We start from the raw sequence: 24557 nt of genomic DNA, 5'->3' as shown, positions 1-24557 counted from the left end.
TGTCATGGAATCTGGGCCCGGGCAGAACACAGTAAGGCCATTATTACGAGTGGCAACACGGTTCCTGCGGGCGGGCCGCGCCGAGCTAAAAATTTCACCGGCCGCCCCCCCCTCTTCACGTCCACCTGTGGCGTGTGTGGTCCCGCCTTTTTTTCCACTCAGCGCCGTTTATTTCTTTCGACTTTTGCCCTCGCAGGTTACCATGTGTATGGGAGCTTTTGCCTGGTTTCACCCACGGAACGTTCCGGCGGTGTGAGCTCATGGGTGTCGGCATGCAGATGAAGTTTTTTCGAGTGTGAGTGTGAGTGCTTCTGCTCTATAGAACAAGTACAAGTGTTTGTGTTTAGTTTTTCGCTGTTGTACAGTACGGTGTTTGAGTTGGTACAGTGTGTGTGTGTGTGTGTGTGTGTGTGAGTGAGGTAGTGCGCCCCCTTTGCCAGCCTCCTCCGTTTCTCATTACCGTGCTGATGAGTCACTGTCTGCGAATGCAGCCATCCGTGGACGCGCCGAGTGACGTTAATGTGTGTGTGTGTGTGTGTGTGTGTGTGTGTGTGAGTGTGTGTGCGAGTGTGTGTGCGCGCGAGCGGCCGCTGAGTGATGCTAATGTGTTTACTTTCTGTTGGACTCCGAATTGCAACACTGACCCTCTAATGGAAGCTTGGTGATTTTTTTTTTTTTGTGTGTGTGTGTGTGTGTGTGTGTGTGTGTGTGTGTTTTCATGCACGTGCACATGTGCTCAGCTTAAGCCTGTCGCAGTCCACAGGACACACACAAGCCTTCCCACCCATACACACACACCCACACACCCACACACACACACAGTCCAGCCTATTCACATCCTGGCCTGGTCCAGCGAGACCCCCCATTTGCGTTGCAACCGGCCAATCAGCTCGTGCTTGTGCACATGTGGCGGATGGCGGTCGCCCATCTCTCTTCCTCCTTCACTACTACCACCCCCCCCGCCGCCGCCCAGCACCCCTCCTCGGGCTCCGGCCGCGTGTGTGTTTAGTGAGGTAATGCAGCCGCCACTGCATCTGTGTGATATCCAAGTCGGAGCTCAAGCCCACGGGCGCATTATTCGAGGTGAGGCGGCCCAGCGCGTGTCGCGGTGCAGCGGCGCGGCGGCGGAGGTAGCGCTCGGCATCGGATTTTTCGGCCTTGAAATAATCGCAGCAAATAAAATTCTATTTCGAGCCTTCAAAGGAACGGGGGCAGCAGGGGGGTTGTTTCCGCGGAATATACTTAAGCAGGAATGCCGATCATTATGTGGCCCCCGCGGAAAAATCCAGAAAGGACGGCTATCAGTTGCTGCAGGCTCTGCCCACACAAGCCTACCGCTCGGCCCCTACGTCCACACGTTATCATTATATCCAGTGGACCACTGTAAATAAGGCAGGGGACAAAAATGGTCCTAAAAACTGTTATACTTTTTCAAATGGATCGCCAGAAATGATATTTAATGTTGTTTCTGTTCGATTTATATGTTTCATTTTGTATAATTTTGTACATACTGATTAGACAGTAAGGGCGACCCCAGTTAAGTTAGGGAACAACCCCAAAACATTTCCTGCACTGTGCGCGCGGACAGGATATTGCCAAGTTTCCTCCTCTTTTCTTTTCTCTCTCATCCTCTCTGTTTTCTACCCCCCCCCCCCTCCTCCTCTCCCCCATTTTCTTCTATCTGCATGGTCACATCACAATTATTTCTTCCTCAAGCGCTTTCTATAAATACACCCTCAATAGCTGCCTGTCCAATGGACCTGCTCGTCAGAATTAATTGCAATAGAAAAGTTCTGTCTTCTCTCTCGCTCTCCGCTCTCCTCCTCTGCTTGTTTTTTTGTTCCTAAATCACTTTTAAAAATGAAAAAAGGATAAAAACAAAGCATGGACGGAGGGCAAACGTGGCTTGCTTTTTTTTTTTTTGCGCACCCTTCAGAAAGGGACCGTTTTTGATGTGGCCTGTCGAGGAGGTCCGCGCTTCGACTCTCCGCGTGCAGCGCCGAACCTTTAAAGGGTAAAAAAGCCTCCGGAGGCCGCGTTCTATTCTGGGCGCCGCTATCGCTTGATCGCCACGTTTTAGAGGAGAACCTGGGATGTGGCCGAAACGTCACGGGGGCGAGGGCGATTCGGGCGAGGTTTGGCGAGAATCTAGGATGGCCAGCGTAGCGGCGTGATCTCGCCACTTCCGCACAGATGAGCCGTTTGTGTTCGTTCTTTTTCCCCTTTTCCCCGTTTTGTTCCCTTCACAGGAGGGGTAAGCGACATTACTGCCCCAAACCAGGTGCTGTAATCCATCTTAGTGTCTGCGGTGTGTGTGTGTGTGTCGGTGTGTGTGTGTGTGTGTGTGTGTGTGTGGGGGGGTGAAGCCGTGGACATCAGGGCTGCACTGGGCTTAAATCACACTCCCTTTGTGTGGGGCTGTGGAGTGTCGTGACCTCATTATCAGCCTCAGACGTCGTCTGGGTTAGGGGGGATGCAGCCTCGGGGTCTGCCGCCCCGTCGTGGCCCATCCCCCTGAAACGGCTGCACCCCCCCCCCCCCCCCCCCCCTCGCTCGCTCCCCTTGCCGGGCCGCCCTTGGTGCCGCGGCGGCAGCACGAGGCGAGATCTCAGATCCGAGTCCAGCTTCGGCATCTCATTGTTTGCCGTGCGGACTGGGTCTCCGTGTTTGTCTGATTTCCTGTTGTGAAATTGAGTTGAGAGGCGGGAACATGAGAGTGTGACCTTTACTTTTACAGTGGGGGGTGGGCTGAGTTGAGGGGTCAGAAACCCCCCCTCCCCTTTTCTCATATCTTAAGGTGAATCCATGTGTTATGTGAAGGGGCTGGTGTTATGGATGCTGCTTGTTCACAGATAAGACCTAACACTAGAGTGTGTGTGTGTGTGTGTGTGTGTGCTTATCTCACAGCGCTGGAACAGTGTAATTGTGCTGATGTGGCGGTGGCGGTGTTCCTCCCATAATGCCACTGTTCTGTTTCCTGTCAGATGAAGAGTGTAGCTGCACTTGTTCTTTAACTGCCAACAACACACACACACACACACACAGAAAGAGAAAGAAAGACCCCTTATGTTTCATTTTTATCACCAACACATCTTTCCATTCTTTCTTGCCCTTAATTTTTCAGTCTGCCTCTTTTCCCCTTGTTCCGCTCCATCTACACCACACACACACACACACACACACACACACACACACACACCCCATGTCTCTATCTCTCGTATTTTATACCTCTGGTATGACGAGGTCGCTCGCAACATCAGTCAAGGCTCCTCCTCTTCGGAGGATGTAGGTCCAGCCGACACATGGAGATTAAGACTCGTATCTGTGGTGAGTGGTTGTTGAGGAGGACATCGCCAGTATGGGTTTTTTTTTTCTTTTCTTTAAAAGGCAATTTGATCTCCAGCCAGTGAAGTAATTAAATGATAATTTTGGAGAGCAGCCCATACAAGCAGGGCTCCCTCAGATTTTACACTCACGCCTAGTGCTATTGTTGTGACACCGTGGGCCCTATATTTAAAGTGCTCTAATAGGCACAACACATGGGTCATGTTCGCCGATATCACATCAAATATGACTACAGGATTTACAGAAATTGCCAGCTAGAAACAAGAAGGGACTGCTTGCTAGTTATCTTTATCTTGGAGAGGATGAACTAACTAACCACCCAGACCTTTTTGTTTGATTGTCACACGGAAGAAGAACGTTAAAAGTGGTTTTGTAATCAAAGATTAAAACAGGTTTAGCCCATTGGCAATGATCACAGATTATCACTGAGCAAACTTCCTCATTCTGGGCAATAGTGAGTATGTCACTGCACAAGCATTGTTGCCAGATATTCATCCTATACTTTGTCCCAAAAATACGCCAAAACACACAAATTGGCTCAACTATCAGCTTGGTATTTACATTTGAGGCATTTGGCAGACGGCCTTATCCAGAGCGACTTACAACGTGCTTTCATGTTACCATCAATGGAGTAATCAGTTCTGGATCACTAGGAACCCAAATGTGAATACAATCGTTTTATTCGCTCATTTGTAGTTTTTTCTTACATAAGTCAGACTATAAGAAGGTTACAAGTTAGTCTAAGTAATTCTCTAAAGAGCGACTGTGCTGTTCTGACCCTGAGGGGAAGTTCGGTCCACCAAGACAGAGGAGGGTCTAGGTGGAGGGACCAGGCGAGCAGTACTGGATGGTCAGAGAATGCGAGGTATAAGTATAATAAAGTATAATTATTATAAAGTATAATACGGGTTCTGAGGTACGACGGTGCTACCTCATGTTTGGCTTTTAGGCCAATATCAAGCAGTTGTTTTAGATATATAAAATTTAAAATGGCTTGACCTGGCAACACTTAGCACAAAGTCTGGTCTCCTCACTGTTTCCAGTGTTCCCCTTTGGTACCTTCAGCAGACACCACAGACACAATCTCTGTCATAGACATCATGGGACCAAACTAAACATGCATATAGATTATGAGCACTTTAAATTCAGATGATGTCTAATATTCCCAATGTGTCAGTCATATTTTTTTATGTTCGGAGGGACGTGTGGTAATAAATATGCATCTTGTGATTTACAAATGTACTACTATCATAATGGGATGTTGCTACGCTTAAAACCTAGACATGACCCTACCCCTAAACATGGCCTCAGAAATAAATCAATTTTTTGGGGGGAAGGAGGACTGAGATGGGACTGTTGCGTTGTGGACATTTTGTCCCCACCATGATACATATTCCTGCCCACACACGTCCCACAGACAGGGAGATAATGAGAGTGATATAGGTGTCAGGGCTGATTGAGTGACTGCGTCAGTCAGTTAAGAGGTGTGTGCGTGGGTATCAGTGTGTGTCTGTCAGTGATAAGGTAGGGGTGTATTTCTGTGTGTTAGGTAGCAGTGTGTGTGTGTGTGTGTGTGTGTGTTCTGCAAGAAGCTGATGAAAGCAGATGTTGAAGTAAGGTTCCTCTGGGTCTCATGGCTCCTCTGATCTTGTGCTCACATGTCGCCTGTACAGCAGCCAGGACCCACAGCTGCCCAGCTGCTTTCCAGCACTCTGGTGTGTGTGTGTGTGTGTGTGTGTGTGTGGGTGTGTGTACGTGTAGGAGAGAGTCAGGTCAGGCCTGCCTAGTCCAGCCGCCTGCCAGCCATGATGCAGATGCCAACGCGGTCTCAGGCAGTCATGGGAATTTTCTGTCGGCGGGGCTGCTCGTTTTAGGCCGGCTTGAGGTGAGCACAGATGTTCTGGTTGGTGTGAGGGCGAATGACTGTACACAGCCCTGTGGGGAACTGTGGGAAATGTCTTCGTCCTGTTCACTCACGATCATAACTTAGGCCCATGAATACAACACACACACTTCCTCACACGCACACCTCATTATTAGCTGACACACACAATCCCTGCTTATTACATGACATCTCTGGGCCGTCTGCACCTGCCAACGCTGATTTCTACTTTTATTTGATGCTTTCATCTGTTGTTGCGACATAAAACGCTGATATTAGCATGGAGTAGCATTGTGCCAATTACCTGCTAAACCCGCTGCACTGACCGTGAACTTGTACAAACCGTGTAACCAACCCTGCATAACGCCTTCAACTCACAGCATGTTAGCGCTGATCATAATCTGCTAATCTTCTTCCAAAACGTTTGTCTGTGCCTCTCTCTCTGACACACACACGTCCATGTCCTTTGCTTCCATACTCCGTCGTAACTCCGTACAGTTTTGGGATTAAAAATCTTTAATTTGACCACAGACCCCGTTCATGGCTCTCGAGATATTTTTGTAATAGCGCCGCACCCACCCTAGGGGGTGCACCACCCACTTTGGGGACCGCTAGTCTACGATCACTTTACCGCTCAACCACAACGCTTAATTTCTTTCAGGCCTTCCAAGTTTGCTCTTTGGCATAATCAGATAATTACTTTATTGTGACAGTGTCATACCAGCATATACTTAATTACTGTAATCGCACAACATTATATAGCTTTTAGGCTCTATTACCCTGCGCTATGCACTATTAGCCTGCTGTAGAGAGTTTCATTGATTAGACCGACAGTCACACTACAGGCTGAGGGCTTTTTTGGGTTCTCTCACAGGCTTTTGCCATTGATCAAATCATATCATATATCATATATCATGTCATATCGGGGTTCCTGGTGATGTTTTACATTCTGAGCTGTCCTGCAAATGGTCAAGAGGGCAGTTTGTGTGTGTGTGTGTGTGTGTGTGTAATGGCGTCTTATACGCAAATGTCCAGCATGCTTCAGTGAAAGGCACATTGATTGGGTTGCAAGGGCTCCGGTTTACGGCCGTACGGGCCAGGGCTCCTCATTGGCCTTATTGCATCAGTAGAACAAAGAGGCAATTTTAGTTTTGTCTGAAGAGCGTATTGTACGAATACAGTGTGTTGTTTTTTTTTTTTTGGTTTTATCACCAGTATTTTCATCTTCAAGAACCCCGGCTTCAAATTACCTCCAATTATTTGTAATTTAAGTACAGATATTAGACAGAAATGTTGACTGTTGGTCGTCAGCCAGTTTCTTGTAACTAAGCCCTCTGTTGTTTGAATAAATAAATGAAGCACACATTAGCATGTAGCAGCTGTGTGTTTTTTCCCTTCTTTTTTTTTTTTTTTTTTTTTTTTTTGCATGAATGCTAATTTAAGCAGAGACCTCTGAGTCATGCAGAACTCATGCAATGGAAAAAAACGAGGACAAGAGAGAGAGAGAGAGATGGGGGATGAGTGGATAAATGTATGTTGCCTCCTGTTCACTTCTCCTTTAAGCACAAGCTGTCCTATCGTCATTGTCAAGGGGAGCACAAGGTGATACCCTGTTGTGTGTGTGTGTGTGTGTGTTTGGTAGAGAACAAACCTCCCCTTAGGCTTTTTGATAAATAAGCAGGATTACTATTTTCATGCATTCTGCTCTCTCTCTCTCTCTCTCTGTGTCCCGCCACATGGGTCTAGCATAAAAAGCAGCCTGGCCGCTCTGTATTTTGAAACAGTGTTTTTCCAGCATTCCAAGTCTGATTAAAAAAAAAAAAAAAAAAATGAAGACGCAAACAAACAAACAAACAAACAAACAAACGAAAAAAAAAACCCTCCAGGTGTCCAAAGAGGCGAGTGAAACAAAGGGAAGATAACAAGTACACGTTTTTGTCTCTCTCTCGCTCTCTTACAACAAAGGACGTGCGGCAGCGGCGGCGGGTCTGACCTCTCCTTTGTTCTTTTTGTCTCGCAGGACCTGCGGAAGCTGGTAGCACCGTTACTGAAGGGCTTCCAGACAGAGGTGAGTGATGCTGTCGAGGTCCAGGACGAGGGGTGGGGGAGATTTTCTGCAGAAACGAAGACCCCCGCCTCCTTTTTTTTTTTTTTTTTTTAACTTCACCTCGTCTCACTGGGATGGTGGTGGTGGGGGGTGTAGTGGGTTCTCCCCAGATACGCTAAAACTGGATGACCATTCCCTGCCCGGGTGACTGGTTGCCAGGGGAACACATTATCAATGTCCTTTATGGGGCCTGTAGCCTGCAGCCATGTCTAAATTACTTCTCTTAAAATAACAGTCGGGACAGAGAGATCTCTAGCGCCAGGCCGCCAAACACAGCCTTAAACACACAAGCCCACAAAACACTGCATTAAATGTGTGTGTAGATTACAGGCTACAAACACAGCAGACCGCCAAACAGCGCATTAACGCTGCACATGGGACTGCAGGCTCCGAGCCCGACAAACACAGCAGTAAATATGTGTGCAGGCTACAGACTCCAAACACGCGAGCCCACCAAACGCGGTATTCAACCTGTGGGCAGACTACGGACTCTTTAACACGTAAACTACACACCAGCACGCATGCACGCAATCGCATACGTGCACAGTAAACAGCCAGGCCCGCCGAACACACTGCACCATCCATACTCTGCATTAAAACTGTGCTCTAAACTATCATGAGGATTTGGCCCATTAGTGCTGGAACGTCGGTTTCAGCCGATGCAGTTGCAGAATCATCCCCGTCCCGAGCCACGCTGAAACGTAGAACAGACCAGAATGCCGCCTAACGTAAGCGAACAGGGACGTTAACGGATTGAGTCTTATCTTTCTGCTAATATTAGCTGACATTTCATGGCTTGCGGCTGGCGTATTATCAAATGCAGCTTGAAGTCAAGAGAGTCAGTATGTCTGCAGGTGCTTTGTGTGTGTGGGTGAAATGGGGGAAGAGATTATTGAGGCCGGCTAGCCCATGCTAATGGAGCTTTAACCCCACGCAGCCGCCGCGTCTGCGGGGCTCTAGCCGGGCCGGGCTGAACGATCTGACGTGACAGCACCAGCCTGGGCCAGAGGGATCCCCAGAGCCCAGCGCTGCGCCACCCCCTTCCGAAGCCGCGCTGCCCTAGAGAGCTCGGGGTTAATGCCACCAATTCACCCTGGCTCAGCTGGATTTTTGAAAATGGATTTCTCGTGTGCATCTAGATCAGGCGTGGGCAAACTATGGCCCGGCCTCGGCCTGTTGGCTTTTTAATCCGGCCCGTTGTAGATTGATACCGAATTAAAACTGCATTAGTTTCCCTGTAATGCCTGTCAGGACCCAGTCAGTACCACCCCAGTCAAGGACAGATCTCCTACCTGCCAATGATGCACCCAGCTGCTACAATACTCCTGTTTTAAGTGGTTTCCTGAACTAAGGGATACACTTGTTTTATTCTCCTTAACAGTCCAGCAATTAGTCAATATCATGAAAAATTAGCAGCTTATCATTTTAGCACTAAAAACCTTTGCCGACGTTCACTAGGTGGCACATAGAGTACCAGCCAAAAGTTTGGAAACACCTTCTCATTCAATGTATTTTTTTTATTTTCATGACCATTTACATTGGTAGATTCTCACTGAAGGCCAAACCATCTCGATTGGGTTCAGGTCCGGTGACTGTGGAGGCCAGGTCTCCACTTTTTGTTAAGTACATAACTCCACATGTGTTCATTCACAGTTTTGATGCCTTCAGTGAGAATCTACCAATGTAAATTGTCATGAAAATAAAGAAAACACATTGAATGAGAAGGTGTGTCCAAATCTTTGGCCTGTACTGTACTTATTATGTGATGGAAAGAGACTGTATTTCATATGTTTATTTTCATTCCTTTATACTACTAGATATAACAGATCAAAACATTAAACATGCACACTTCAAATACACAAAATGGACATGTCGCAAATATTTTATTCCAGTGTGATCATGAAGTGAGATCTGCGTTATTGATTATGTAAATATGAACGTTTTTTATGTTCATGTCTGATATGTTTGCATCTGGTGCTGGCCCGGCCTGGCCCGTCTGTCAAATATTAAAAAGTCAATGTGACCCCTGGCTTAGACTACCATGTAATCGGTGTATTGTGGTTCATATGTGTGTTTAGTCTTTAAGCTGTATGTAAGTGTGTATGTACATTTTCCATATTCACTGAGCAGCACCAAGCCAAAGAGAACTTTGCTGAGCTCAATGAAACAGAGCACTGCATGTGTGTGCTAACAGACTCCACATTCAAAAGCATGACAATGGCATGGGACTCTGGGCTGAAGAGGACTTTTCCCTGTTTATATTCAAAACAGAGGCTCCACACTGCAGTACAGAATACTGCTAAAGTCTCTATGTGATGCGACAATATATTTCACTCAGCCTTTAATGAAGCATATTGGAAATTCAGTCAAAAAAATGTGTTTCGTTGCAGCCAAAATATTTGAGTGACAAATTATAATCATTATAATAATTCATCATAATTAGACTTAAAAATATAACTGTGATTCATTTATTATTATTGGGTTCTATAAATGGGTGGTAATAAGTATATTATGATAGTCAGTTGCCAGCACTACAGTTGTGATAATCATATCTGTGTGGCACAATTTCAAATGTTTTAAACATAAAAAACGTCTGAACAATGCAAACCAAAAGTACTGAATCAAGTAACTTTTCTCAAAAGCAAAAATGGGTGTTTAAAAAAATATATTAATAGATGGCCAATGGAGCTACAGATTAAATTTACACTAAACTTTTAAAAATTCTGAATCCAGTATTTTATTATTATTTTTTTATCATATTCCTCATCACCAATGACTCCCTTTATGTTTGGTAAATACATCCCCGAAATTCCACTGAATGTCCTGCTTCAATTCATTATCGGCATGCTGCATGGCGGCCTATGGTGTATACAGTTGTGCTAGAAGGATCTCCTGAGGGACGATAGATTTGATAGAAAGATCAGAGTAAGGGGAGTGATTCTTCCGCTCCACATCTGCATCCCGTTCTCACGTTCCCATCTCGGCCTCTAATGGCCGCCGCTAACAGCTGCCATTAAAAGCCTGCTTGGCTGGCTGAGAGCTGGCCCGCGCGTAATTCGGCGCTAAGCAGTTCTGATGAAGGAACCTCGGCAGGCAGGCAGGCAGCTCGCTCTCTGCAGCGGAGGTCCGCGAGCTGCTGTGGTCTGGCCTGTCATTAACACAAGCAACTGGCCCAGTTTAACCGTTCCCAGTTTAAAAATACCCGGCGGTGGCGGCGGCGGCGTAGACACCTCAGCCCGGCTCTGAGGAACCTTGTCTTTTCACCAGAGGAACCCCAAACTTGTCCTTCACAGTCCAGCTGTTCCAAGTAGGAGTCTAATTTTACCTCGCTGTGTGCAAATGCCAACGGTGGGTGGGTGGCGTCGGGCAGGGGGGGGGCGGGCGGGCGGTGCCAGTGTGTGCGAAGTCAAGTCAAATTCGGAATTAAATGTTGAAAATTGTTCTGCTAAAGTTTTTACCCGGGATGGCTGCCCACGGTGTGAGACGGGAGTCGGTCAGGCTCAGGGAGAAATCAAAATGTAATTTTCGTGTGTGTGTGTGTGTGTGTGTGTGTGTATATATGAGTGTGTGTGTTTTGTCCGTTAAAGAAGAGAACTCTTCTTTTCCTGTCAGGAAATGAGAGCACAATGGGAGTGTGCTAACACACACACACTACACACACACTACACACACACAGAAGGCCTCAGTACAGAGTGGGGGTAGCTTACTGTTTAGCTCCCTCAGGACATGGTGGTTTCAAGCCGTAATGCTTCGTTCCTCTACACTCATCTTTTTTCTCCTTTTTTTTTGTTTGTGTGTTTCTCTCTCTCTCTCTCTCTCTCTCTCTCACACACACACAAGCACACACACACATTCTTTCTGTGTTCCTCTCTCTTTCTCTCCCTTATCGCTCCGGCGTTCCCTCGGAGCTGCCGCTGCTTGGTACTGATCAGCTGCGAGACGCGTGTACAGTGCGAGGCGCCGGTTAATGAGCTGCAGATGTGCTGCTGTGCCGGGGTTTTAATTGCGATTGACCTTCGGGCCGGATTAGAGCTCCGTACAGGACAGAAATGTTTCGGGGGGTGCTTGGATCTAAATTAGTCCGCCTTGCTTGTATTTAACACAAACTCCTTCCTCTTTTTCATTTGGCTATGATTTCATCATGAACATTGTGTGAGATTAAAACTAATTGGTTGGCAGGCTGAAAGGAATTGGGGGGTAAAATGGCATAAACGTGTTAATTAATATGTTGGATAATTAATAATCTTTATGAATCTTCAAGTGTAAACTAATACAGACTATTTGAAGGCAGTATTGATCTCTGATTTGCTTAAATATTAAAGAATCTAATTCCAATCTAAATGCTTCATCTGTTATGGTCCAGTGTTTTTCTGTTTTAAATACATGAATTGCAGCTTACGTACAGGAAAAGAAATGCGACATTAGACAGGTCTTTTCCGTCAGCCAGTAATGTACATCTGTGTATGAAGGACGGTTGATTTTCAGGGGAAATAAATCCGTTCTGGCCTGACGCCATTCAACAAAATTACACACAGCCTCTGTCCCCGGCCAGTTCTTAATCTGTGGTAAATGTGAATAATATTATTTAAAAATAAAAGCGATGACAGTACGGGAAATTGATCAGAGATATTAAAATAAAATGCGTCAGTCAGCGTTGCAGGTCACGCATGAGGTGCGGCACATGACTGGCCGCCCTCCTGGACTCAAGTCGGTTTTTGGTTAAATAATGGCATCAGGAGCAAAATAGTGTGCAGCGTGTGCATGTTAGTGTGTTTGTGTGTGTGTGTGTGTGTGTGTGTGTGATCAGCAGTGCCAGATGCCCTCACTGCCCTGATTGCACATGGGCAAGAGAAATTCAGAGGAGCCGATAATCTGAGCTGAGCCCTGTCTCCACAGTCACGCACACACACACACACACACACACACACACACACACACACACACACATACACATAAACAGAGAGAGAGAGAGAGAGAGAGAGAGAGAGCCTTCAGGAACACTCTGTATGCACCACCAGTTCCGAGTGTGACACAGTTTCCTTCATTGGCAGTGAGTGCCTGTGTGTGTGAGGCCTTGGCTTTTCTGTGTTTAAGAAGCAGCAGCATATGAGTGTGTGTGCATGTATGAAAGTGTGCTCCGGTGGCTCTGTGCTGCTGCGGTGCATGCGTGTGCGTGTGTGTGTGTGTGAGAGCTGCAGTTTGCTGCTCCAGCTGCTGGTGGGGGGAACTTGGCTCTCAGCAGCTCCATCCAGATGTTTTCCGGCAGGAACATCTGAAAATGTTTAATTCCTCTCCCGCTGGAGTGAAGGCTGCTACATGTCGGCTATTTCCAGTGGCAACTGCCCTCTCCCCTATCCATCAACCCGCGGCCGCCCGGCACACTTTTATTCCTTTTCGCCTGGACGTGTCCCGCATTTGTGTCCGCGGAGCGCTCGGCAGCACGCTTCCTTCTGATTTGTCATTGATTAGAGTTTATTAGGCTTTAATCGCCCCTGCCACCGCACCATAAAGCCGAGAGCGCTCTCTACAGCCTTGGCCCGTTACTGTTCAAAGGACAGGAAGTCAAGAGAGGAAGGATGCTTGTGGTGAAGCAGCCGCGCGGGATCGGCTCGGCTCGGCCACATCCCATCATCCTTCACTTTGGCTAAACCCCTCCCCTCCCCTGCCTCTGTCAGCAGGTCCACATCACCCCCTGCCATGGGTCCTCTGTCGGCCTGCCAGGGCTGGCCCACTTTAGAGTGCTTTGGCCCAGTTCGGCCCAGCTGCGTGCCGGCGGAGCGCTCGTCAGCACCGCGGCCCTCTGAGCCGCCGAGCGCTGAGACGGCAGAATTTATTTTAGACGCGCACTCGCTCCATCCCTCGCGCACACGCACCGCCACGCGCGGCCCTGACGGCACCCTCCCCTCCAGCCACGGAGGCCGGGAGGATTTTTAATCCACGGCACCAGACCACCGGAGCTCACGCAGCATCGTGTTGGAATGAAGAAGCGACCGCTCCCAGGGGGCCGAGCGACCCAGCTTGCCCCTTTTAATAAAGGCGACATTAACTCTAATGCACGATCACCGGAGGTCGCCGGCCTTGCCGCACCCCGTGAGTGTTGGGCAGCCGGCCGGGAGGAACTAGCGTGACTTTCAGAGGGCGGATTGGAGCCGCAGTGGCACGTTGCAGGTGATGCATTATGAATGCGTCCTATTAATGTTCTATGAAAATGAGTCGGTGCGTCCGCATAAAGGCCTCAGCACCTGCCATTGGTGGAGATGGGGGTTCACGGAGAGGTCAACACCAAGGAAACGGCAGCAAAACAATCGGCAAACCCCACGGGCTCTGCAGGCTTTAGAATCCGGCAGATATTAAAAGCTAGCTGTCAATACTACCCACAAGGAAACATATCCCAACAACTAACAGTACAGGGTTTGTTTTATTAGCAGTGAGCTTTAAAACCTTTTGGTATTGATTCTGAAAGTGCCTTACAGGCTGTGCAGAGAAAAGTAGTCTCGCTGTATTATTCCAATGTTGCCTTATAGGCTGTGTGCATAATAATTAAAAATAATTTGCCTGGTAAGATGGCCATAAAATATGTAGATTGTGCCCTGCTGGTTGACAGTAATGATCTTTGAAGTGCCTTATAGGCTGGGCACAATATTATACATTTTGCCTTTAAGTCTTGGCAGGGTAATGTAAGGAGTGCCTGGCACGTGACAGTTCCTGTATAATATATTTATATGAGAGACAGTTTTTATAGCGATACATGATAAATCATTAACCATTAATTCCCAAACTCCCATACATCACAAAAAATGTTTCTCTGTATTTTATGAAATTAAAAAAAAATTGCTGGCTCTGCAAAACTGCAATGGAAATGGCTGTTCGCTAATTTCAGGTCAAGAACATCCTCAGATTAAAAGTAGATCTAAACAGCAAAGGACTTCTTCAGTTGCTTGCAATTTTTGTTGGTGTGCGATAATTCCAGTCAAAAAAAGACATGAACTTTAATGACATTTAAAATGGCCGGAGTGTGACAACTCTCACACATTCTACCTCATTCAGGATGATGTAAACCTGCTTCCATTTATAATTGGAACAGGATATCATCCGATAATGTGCCAAAGCACTGCCAAGACTCTTTAATAAACTTAAATAAGAATTAGTTTCCTCAATACCTCAACGAGCAATGTTCCCCAAAATTTCACGCACAAAAAAGTCCAATCTTGCACATTCTTCAGTTTACTTCCAGTTTCTGTCTTCATAATAAAACTTGTATGGCGATCACATTATAAAATTTGATCTAAGTGCTGAACTAGTGATTCCCATGTCCGTGAATACATCCAGTGTACCAAACAGCCAGTATGATCAGTTGTGTATTGCCTTTTATTGATTAGAAACATGTTAAATATTTATCTTATTTTTAGGGCCTTGTTGAGTTGGGTTAATCATCGGTATAATCTGCTGTTGGTCAACCTTGTTGTGGTTCCCTTTTATAGGATTAACTGCAATTTACTTAAATAAGTGTGGATGACCGTCAATGAACGAATTGAATTACTGCTCATTGGCAGAATTGGAGCGGAATTTTCGTCAGTGTTCCACGTCCTGAGTCCTGTTAAACACCTTACAAAAAGGCCCGGAATGATATGAAATATAGCCTTTGAAATATAGCATGAGTGTAATAATGAGCCCACCAGATTTTTACACATCATTTTTCATCCTCTCTCTCCCTCCCTCATCCTTTCCCCCCTCTCCTGGAGTATCGGTCTCATCCTACCTTTCATGTCGTGGGGACCGTGCGGGCGATCGTGCTCCATTAAAAGCCAGCTGGCGGCATGGTGCGGCGTGTGTCCCCGTGTGTGTCGGGACTTTTTTCCGTGTGCTGGGGGCCCGTGCTCAGTCTCTCCTCCCTCTGTGTGTTGCAGATCGATGCCCTGTGTAAACGCAGCAAGGAGTCGGAGGCAGCGTTCCTCAACATCTACAAGAGATTAATTGATGTCCCAGGTAAGCCTCACTCCGTGAGTGTGTGTGTGTGTGTGTGTGTGTGTGTGTGTGTGTGTCAGGGGTCTGCGTGTGCAGGCTGGACAGTAATGTTTCACAGGAGTGAGCGAACTGTAAACACATCCCTCATATTTATGAGGCTCTAGGCTCTTGTGAACACACACACTCACACACTTCTGTAATGACTTTTCCTGACTCTTGTTGAGGGAGGGCCTTGGTAACTCGACTTTAAAACTCCAACAATGTCCATTTTCTGTGCTTAAATAAGACACCCTACGGCCATTCATTTCCACAAGTTCTGTAATACAAGTGTAGGAAGATCTGTCAGTTTGCATTGTACCAGATGTCCTCGCAGGAAATGTGATCTGCTTTAGCAACAGCTGGGACATTTTGTTGGTCCTTATTTATGTACAAATGTTAAAGGACAAAAGATAAACAACAAAACTAAAATTTTACTTTTACTTCTGCCTGCACATAGAACAGTGCGTTGAACTCATGCAAAACCCAGTTCTGTGTCTGTTAGAGTGTGTGTTATTTTACACACAACGTATGTGCTCATGTGTATTGTGTGTACTTGCATATATTTGAATAATGTGTGTGTGTGTGTGTACGACTGCAGTGTGTTTGCATATGTATGTGGAGTGAGTCAGTGTGGAGAACATGACTGTGTGTGTGTGTCTGTCTGTCTGTCTGTGACTCTTGGCTGAACTAAAGCAGTTTGGGAGTCCCTGCAGCTGCCCCACAGGCAGCAGGCGACTGGCAAACACACACACACACACACACACACACACACACACACACATTCTTACACACAACTAGACTTGTAGCATCCAACCCTCCTGGTGAACCACTTAGTGCATCCTTAAATTACTACTGGTGTGGTTTGGAGTTCCCAGATGCACTCATGTGCATGTGTGTCTTCCTGTGGTTTGTTTGTATGTGTGTGTGTGTGTACGTGTACACGTACTTCTGTCTTCTCATGGGAGGTCTGGGAACGCCTGTCTCTATCTGTGAAATCTGGAGCTAGTCTCTTCTTGTCTGTATGTCTGAAAATGTGATCAGAGCCTGACAAATTATCTCCAGATAGCTCTTCATTCTGTGTGTGTGTGTGTGTGTGTGTGTGTGTGTGTGTGTGTGAGACAGTGCCTCTGCATGCACCTCTGAGCCACGGATTTTTTGTTGCCATGTTAATTTGCACTTCTGTTTCAAAAAATCTTCAAAACGAACATGCACAGACAGAGGCGCGCCCGCCCCGGTGGGCTCATGTGACTGGGCTGGGGGTCGCGTCTCATCCACATCAGACAAGTGAGCAGCGCCCAGACACTCGCCTGTCCGCGTTTTCGTCTCTGGCTCTGGGGTTGGTGATAGTCGCCCCCTGACAGGCCTTTCTGTCCGAAAGCAGGAACCTCTGGTCAGCTTAACAGCGGGCGACAGACTGTGGCGTCTTAAAGAAAAAGCCCCTGTCCTCTCTCTCTCTGTCTTTCCATTTCTCTCTCTCTCTCTCTCTCTCTCTCTCACACACACACACACACACACACACTTATCCCACGAGGGCTAATGTAATCGTTTGATTACATAATGAACTTGGCTGTCTCATTAAAGAAAATCAACTGAAAAATGGCGATGGGGGTGTGTGTAGGGGGGGGGCTTAATTAGTCATGCAGTAATTAGCCTGTGTGGATGGTGGGCACAGACCGAGGGCTTGGCACGCTGGCAGGGGCAACTGAAGTGACATGGCTTGGCAGTGATGCCTCTTTCACCCCACGTCCCTCCTTCTTTCTCTCTCGGTTTTATTTCTCTCTTTCTCACATTATTTATTTATATTTTTTACATTTTGAAAAGTACTGATGCACTAACCCTAATTATCTCGCGATTAAGTCCGGTGGACAGGAGAAATAATCGCAGGCCGGCTAAGGTGTGCAGTTTTGATAGGTGGATTTGTCTACAGATTAGAACATGGATGGATTTTGTACATTTCCATTTTTTATTTTCGGCATTTGCCGGACACCGTTTATGCACAGTGCTCTGAAGTCTCTATCAGAGAATACATTCTGATACTGTACTTCAGTCACTTTGTTGGCAGGTAATATAAAATGTGCAGAATAACAACTGCCAGAGGTAATGCAAGGAGGTCTTCAGTCGACGTTTCAAGTCACTCATCGATTGAAGTTTTTAGACTTTTAGGGACAGTTCATTCCACCAGCTAGGAACAAAAAACAAGGAACAGTCTTTATTCTACAGGACACCAGTGAAGCAATGGGGTGCTGTGCAAGAATTTGGGACGGTTGAAAACAAGTTCTAATAGACCCACACTGGCTGCCCACGGTTACTGACAGTGCAGGCTTATGTTCCCACCCCGTTCTCTCCCCTCGATTGGCCCTGCCGTCCGCTCACACAAGGCACACCCAGTCCAGACTATTCTCGTTTGTGGTTCCGCACTGGTGGAATGAGCTGCCAAGGGCCACCAGACCGGGAGACTTCCTCTCCCATGTGTTCAAAGAGCACCTCCTCTCACGATGAACTGACAACACTACTTGTACGGTTTATGACGAGCCCTTGCGTTCCTTATGTTCCTCCTGTAGCCTGATTGTTGTCCTGACTGTAAGTCGCCTTGCCTTCTGTAATGTATAGGAGAGGAGCGTGTTTGATTTAAATAAATTGTTTTATTCAGTTTTACTTATGAACATTTTAAAATGCTTCCTGTTTAGATTATGTGCATGGTGAAAGTTCATATTTTTTACTGTTACTAATCCCTGAATTATGCGTATGACTCTCTTATGTCTGTAACAGTACCGGCAATGTTGTCATCGTGTCCGGGGCGCCTTCTTTAGTTTACCTGCTTCCTGTTTGAGTAGACCCGAGGCTGAGTACACCTATGCCTTTATGTTCCTCATTCTGCTTACAACCTAGACAGTCATTGTGTTAATGGATAGAGAAGGTGGGAGAGCAGCAGCACTGAGAAGAAAAGAGAAAAAGAAAAGTGACTAAAGACTTATGATGAGTGTCGGATCAGCACTTTAAATCGAGGGCACCTTTCAAAGTCCACTCAGCGTTCCAGCAGCTTCTGTTGAACCAGAACTTCACAAAAGTTTCAGCTTCTCTTCATACATCATACAATTGCCTCTTTGTCTGTGTTATAGACCCTGTGCCGGCCCTGGAGGTCGCGCAGCAGCTGCAGTCAGAGACCCAGAGGATGCTGGGTGTAGAGACGGAGAACCAGAAGCTTCTGGAAACGGCCGAGGAGCACGACAAGGAGAGCGGCGAGGTTCAAAACCACGGTAACCAGACACCCGGCTGACCTGTTGCATCCTCACTCCATTCTGCACTGCATGTTAGACGCACCTCATCTACTTCAACTTGGCCACGAGGAGTCCACTGGGTCGTGTGTGTGACCTTGTTTAACCCCATTCCATGTATTTGTTACATGTTGTTACTATATTAATAATATAAAAAGGACCTGTCTGTCGTGCTGGTTTCTATTCAACTAAAACTGCCCGTGAATTTTCAGACCAACCGTCTGATAATTAGTCTGAATGGCAACGTTTGACTGACACCTATATGATATAATACATGTCACTAAACCCCTGATAACCCAAGGCAGTCCTCAGAAGCCCCCGCCCCCCTTCCTCCAGCCCAGGGGTCAGAGCTGGCTGATCCGCTCTGGACTCGGTGTGTAAAGCCTTGTTCTCCAGGCCCCGTTAAGGAGCCGCTCTTCTGGGAGTCTTTAGCATTGATTATGTGTCAGCCGAGATGTTGCCGCTTGCATCGCTGAAGAGCTTGGAGGAGAGCCCTCTGTCAGGGATTTGTCAGTGTTAATCTCTCTCCTCCTCTTCCTCTCCCTCCGTCTCTGGGCCCGGCCCGTTGATTCAGACACATGCGGCGTGTGAAGCGCAAACACGCAGGTGACCGCTGATGAAGCTGCAGCCCAGTGTTGCCCCGGTTCTTGTCAGTCTTAATGCAATACTGAGTTTGAGTTTTGATTATCCCTCTTGATTTCTGTTTCCCTCTTTCTCTCTATCGCTCTGTCTCTCCCCCCTTCTCCACTGTAGAGCTCACCATTAAAGCACTTCAGGAGAAAATAGAGCATTATAAGCGGTCCCTACAGAACCAAGGGGCAGAGAAGGAGGAGGCTCATCCCAACGACTATGCAGAGAAGGAGAGGTCAGGACATGCTGGATGACGGGCATCCCGACCAAGGAGTGCCATGCCTGACTCAGTGCTTAAAAAAAAAGCGATAGAATTGATTCGAATTTAATACCTTATGGAAAAGATTCATCTAATGACTGGATTAATATGCAGATTACCATGCACTGAGTCCGGCTCTTTGATGTTTTGCAGTTTTGAGAACGTGCAATCTGGATTTAGGACCTTAGTGGCCGCTCTGTCTTCCTTAGCAGTCATACTGAATAGCAATACCTCAGTATTATTATTGATCAACACTAGGAAAAATACAGCTTCTACAATAAATTATATATATATATATATATATATATATATATATATATACACACACACACACACACACACACACACACACACACACACACATATACACACACACACACACACTACCCTGTAAGACAGATAATTATTTTAGCTTTCAACACTTTATGGATAATAGCATCTTATTGCCACATGTTTGATAATTGATTATTATTATAAAAGCTATTATAAAAGTGTTCAATGTTGCTTCTCCCTTCATAGGAAGTCCAATATTAGCCTGGTTTCTTTTAAAGGATTAAAAGAAGGAAAAATAAAAGTCATCAATTTCTGTTTGTTGTTCTTGTGTTTCCAGGCAGATACAGGAGCAGCATAGCGCCCTGACTGCCAGACTACAGGAGGCCGAGCTCAAAAGCCAGACCTTACAGACAGGTATGGAGATCCCTGTACCTTCTAAACCTAAACCCAGTTACTGAAAGCAAATCAGTTATTTTGGATTACCGAATCGATATATTCTGCTTATTTGAGGATTAAAGTCTTTGATATGCATAAATGTTACAGTTTGAATGCCGATGCTCCTTACCCCAGTGGCTGGTTGGCAGTACCAGCTCTGCTAGTCTCAGACTGTCAGTCAGGTTTAGATAGCCAAGTACAAGTCATGGCTGAGCAGCAGTCAGGGTTATGCGTGCGTGTGTGTGTGTGTGTGTGCGCGTCTGTGTGTATGTCTAGGGCTCCCTGGTTCGGCCCTGAGCACTGTCCGCTGCTGTTTCACTCATGTTCTTGTGTCTCTCTGTGTTCTGCAGCACTTGAAACAGCTCAGGAGGAGCTGAAGGACCTGAAGAACAAGTACGATGAAGAGCTCAGTGCAAAGTAGGTCTTATCACAAGCACACACACACACACACACACACACACATAATCACCTACAGTAGGGTTATTATGAAATTAGATTCTTTTGTCTGAAGTCTGCAGCCCTCGACTTGCGTGATGAGGTTTGATGTATGTTGGTGCATTTTTTTCTCCTGTGTTTAGTGTTTTAGTGTGTGTGTGTGTGTGTGTGTGTGTGTGTGTGCGTGTGTGTATCGGTGGCTCCGACCCTGCTCAGCTGCTGTTTAACCTCTCATGCGATTATGTCGTCCATTTTCCATCCCCCCACTTTCTCTCTCCCGCACGACAGTTTTCTGTCTTTGTTCATCCTGCTTTGCCTTTCAGTGTGAATGGGTACAGAATCGTGTGTGTGTGCGTGTGCACACGCGTGTGTATGTGAGTGATACGTGGGAGGAGTCATTCAGGCGTAATAATGGAATGCATCATTTTGTGAACCCCAGTTGTGTCTGCTGAGGAATGTCCCGATTCAGCAGAGACCCACGAGCTGTCTTCCTTCTCTTCCTACACGCACACACACACACACACACACACACACACACACACACACACACACACAGCCTCAGGCTTCTGTCACATCAATGAGGGCCTGAGGCCTGATGGTTGTGTGTGTGTGCGCACGCGCTGGGGGCTGAAACAGTAATGCTCTGCTTTTCCATCTCCATCTCCCTCAGCAACCCCCCCCCTCCCCAAACGTAACACCCCCCACGAAAGACTAAATCAGCAATCAGTGCAGATGTGTGTTTTAAGTGTTCTGCATTCTGATTGGCTACTGGCCGTGGCTCTGTCTCCGACCTGAAATCTGCAAGAACAGAAATGGCGGCTGTGTTTTACTGAAACAGTGTTAGAGAACCATTAGCAGAGAAAAGTAGGGCAGGCTGGGTTAGTGCACTGAGAGAACACCTGGGAGGTACTCACACACACACAAACACACACACACCCGTACAGTACCTTTCACTGCAGTGGAACTTCATTGCCCAGATGGCATCTTTGCATGTGTGCGCGCATTTAGAGTCGTCTTTGTATCTCTAATGCAGACAGACAAGGAAACAGACATCCAGAGGACTGGTGTGTAAGAAAGATGGGCAGAGTGTGTGTGTGTGTGTGCATGCATTTGCATGGCGGTGTAGGCAAGGCCTTGCTATGCCAGTCCTGTACACATCAATAACATCAGCCTCTAATGACATGACAGCCCCCATGGGCCCGGCGCAGCACATGCTGCACAGCCGCTCTGTGTGTGTTTGCTCCCCGCTGTCAAATGAGCAGCAACTGCTGAGAGCTGCGCCGTCCCGTCACTCGCTTTAACCGGCGCGATGTAAATGGCAGGCTAATTCCCCATCTCTCCCACACACACACGGACGAGCACTGACGCCGCACCCGGCAGATTCGCTTTGACAGTGTTTCAGTTGCGCTTTTGGTTGTTTTTGTTTTTCGCTCAGTTCATTTAGCCTGACAATGGATTTCCTCTCTGGCTGAGGTGTTGGCAGCGCCTTAAATCAGCATTGCTGATGCCTCCCTCCACGACATGCACCCCCACTGCGCCGACCCCCTTCATTCAGCAGACGCGCATGCGGATACCTCAAACTGAAGGCTCGGTGCACCCACTCAGTCCACGGGCAGAATTTGAATAAAGGTTTCCAAGATTCCGGAGCTCCATCTTTACACAGTAAATGTAAAATTCAAATCCACCTGCACTCTGTTTGACCGCATTTATATATTGGCTATAAAAAATATTTACAAGATGGAGTATTATAATATGCTGCTGTGTTGGATGGAGGTGCAGGGTGGGCAGGTCTGTGGACGTTTTTTTTAGTAAATGAGTATGAACCGGACTAGAGATCAGGCTCCTGTGACAGGTTACACTTCTTCTGGAACAGACTTTGGCTTCTTACACATGCATCTTATTCTCACGTCTGTAAATTCATAAGGTGAAGAGTTTGAATCAAATTTGTTAAATGTCTGACAAAAAAAGCAAATACAAGAAAGGCGATAGGAGGGTCTTGATAAGTCTTTGTAACAAAAAAAATCACATGATATCAGTGCATCAAAAAATGTCCGGTTTTATTACAACTTCTGCAGAACTATTTTAAAAGAGGCACTGAATATGTAAAAGCTGTTTACCATGCGGCTTTTGTACAGCGCTGTGCATTGCAATGTAGGAATTTACCCATATCCATTTATGGAGGAAAACATTTCAACATGAAACCGAACGTAGGTGCAGAGCCGCGTCATGGGTATTCATAAATTCTCAAGAGTTTGTACAAACCCTGACTTGATCTACACCAGATTCCCAGTTTTCCTCCGTCTCTGGACCAGTGTGCTGGTTCAAAGCGTACTGCTGACAGTTTTACTAAAAATCCCCCTTTGTTTAAATAACCACCAGCAGGACAAAAAATCATTTCTGCGGCTGGCGAAACTCTGGCCTGCTGCTCTTTATGGCAGGTTTTTAATCGAAATTGCAGGTTTTTAATCGAAATCTGTTGTGTGTGAGTGTGTGGCTTTTAGCCCCATACAGAGATCACGCACTGTTAAGGCATTAAAAACTGCGCTCATCTCCTTTACAACGTCATTCTTTAATACTCAAATCCCGCTCCATCCAGCGGTGTTTAATCATCATCTGGCAGGACTGGGACTAACCCATCTTTTTTTTATGAAACTGAATGAGTAACTAATACACAGTTTTTTTTTTTCTCGGTTGGTTCTTTTTTGTTGTTTTAAGAACTCCTGTAAAGTGGATATTTTGTAGGAATCTTGTCATGAAGAACTTATGCTTTAATAACTGTTTTCAGTGTTCCCGCACTTGAGACACTGAAAAAGATGCGGCGATGGACTGGTTGATTATAGCAATTCTGGGATTTCAAGTTCTTCACACACACAAAAAAAAACAAAAAGCAGTGAAAACCTCAAATGAGAATCACGTCTAATTACACCGTGCCATTAAATTACAAAGTGACATGGACTGAGTTTCAGTGTTGTGTGTGGTGTGAGTGTGTGTTTGCACATATATTTATCATGATGCAGGGGGCAAATGTAGGAAAACCTGATATTTTGTTAAAGTGGAGACATTTTTGTGGGAGTGGAACTAGGGAAAGATGTTCTTACTAACATGGAAATGCCCAATAACATGGGCATTGTATCCTTGCATATTGATTGTAGATATTCTTGCATTTTATTGCATACTGGCTGCAATCAAAATGAAGTCTTTATAGTATCATTGTATTATAATGTATGTATTTTTCAACTTTTTTCTTGCGGGACTAGAATGGTTAAATGTGTCTTGAATGCAGGTTCAGCATAGTACAGTGTGTCACCGTTAACACAGGTCATGCTGGAGCCGAGGGATCACTGGGACGTTAGTTCCAAAAGCGGGCCTGTTACACCAAGCGCTAACCTAGCAGATTCGGAAACATTATATGAGATTAGTGTGCCTTATGCCGGGAGTCTCGCTGTAATCCCTCTGTTTTACTGTTGGCTGGGAACATGTGGCTCTGACTCCCAACCCTGCACTCAGCCAGGGATTAAAGTGACACGGAGAGGGCTCTAATGGGGGCGTGGGAGTGGATCTGGAACATTCACACGCGTTCGCTGTTTTTTTGCACTTAAATATGTGCATTTGTTACATTTCATATAAATGCATCGCCACTGTTGGAAAAATGTATCTATACGTACACAGTTCACGCGTATCTCTTGTTAACTGCATGTATGAATATGTTGTCTTTAAAGATAATTTATATGCGCTTCCCATAGGGCCATTGATGTAGAGGCAGTGAAGACAGAGTTGGATAGAGCCAATCAGGTGAGTCGTTACAATATAGCTTTATGTTGTGACAAACTGGTTTAGGTTTTGGGGTGCAGCCTAACTGGACCAGGAAAATCTGAACTTGTAGACACTGTATGATCTCACTGTCCAGATTCT

General features: G+C 46.3%; 1 protein-coding gene across 4 annotated transcripts in view; it reads left to right on the top strand.

Moving 5' to 3' along the window:
* Positions 1 to 24557, top strand: part of cux1a (cut-like homeobox 1a) — an 86563-nt gene that overhangs the window by 33018 nt on the left and 28988 nt on the right. For all 4 annotated transcript variants that reach the window (XR_003750181.1, XM_028984582.1, XM_028984581.1 and 1 more), the window contains exons 3-9: positions 7248 to 7295; positions 15242 to 15320; positions 18458 to 18595; positions 19367 to 19478; positions 20113 to 20189; positions 20561 to 20627; positions 24389 to 24437. Coding sequence is in view for 3 of the 4 variants with exons in the window: in XM_028984582.1 (XP_028840415.1) it covers positions 7248 to 7295; positions 15242 to 15320; positions 18458 to 18595; positions 19367 to 19478; positions 20113 to 20189; positions 20561 to 20627; positions 24389 to 24437 (570 nt within the window). In the remaining variant the exon portion in view is untranslated. The remainder of the gene's footprint in view (positions 1 to 7247; positions 7296 to 15241; positions 15321 to 18457; positions 18596 to 19366; positions 19479 to 20112; positions 20190 to 20560; positions 20628 to 24388; positions 24438 to 24557) is intronic.

This window comes from Denticeps clupeoides, chromosome 6 (genome assembly GCF_900700375.1).
Source record: "Denticeps clupeoides chromosome 6, fDenClu1.1, whole genome shotgun sequence".
Taxonomy (NCBI): domain Eukaryota; kingdom Metazoa; phylum Chordata; class Actinopteri; order Clupeiformes; family Denticipitidae; genus Denticeps; species Denticeps clupeoides.
This window is presented reverse-complemented; position numbering and strand designations above follow the sequence as displayed.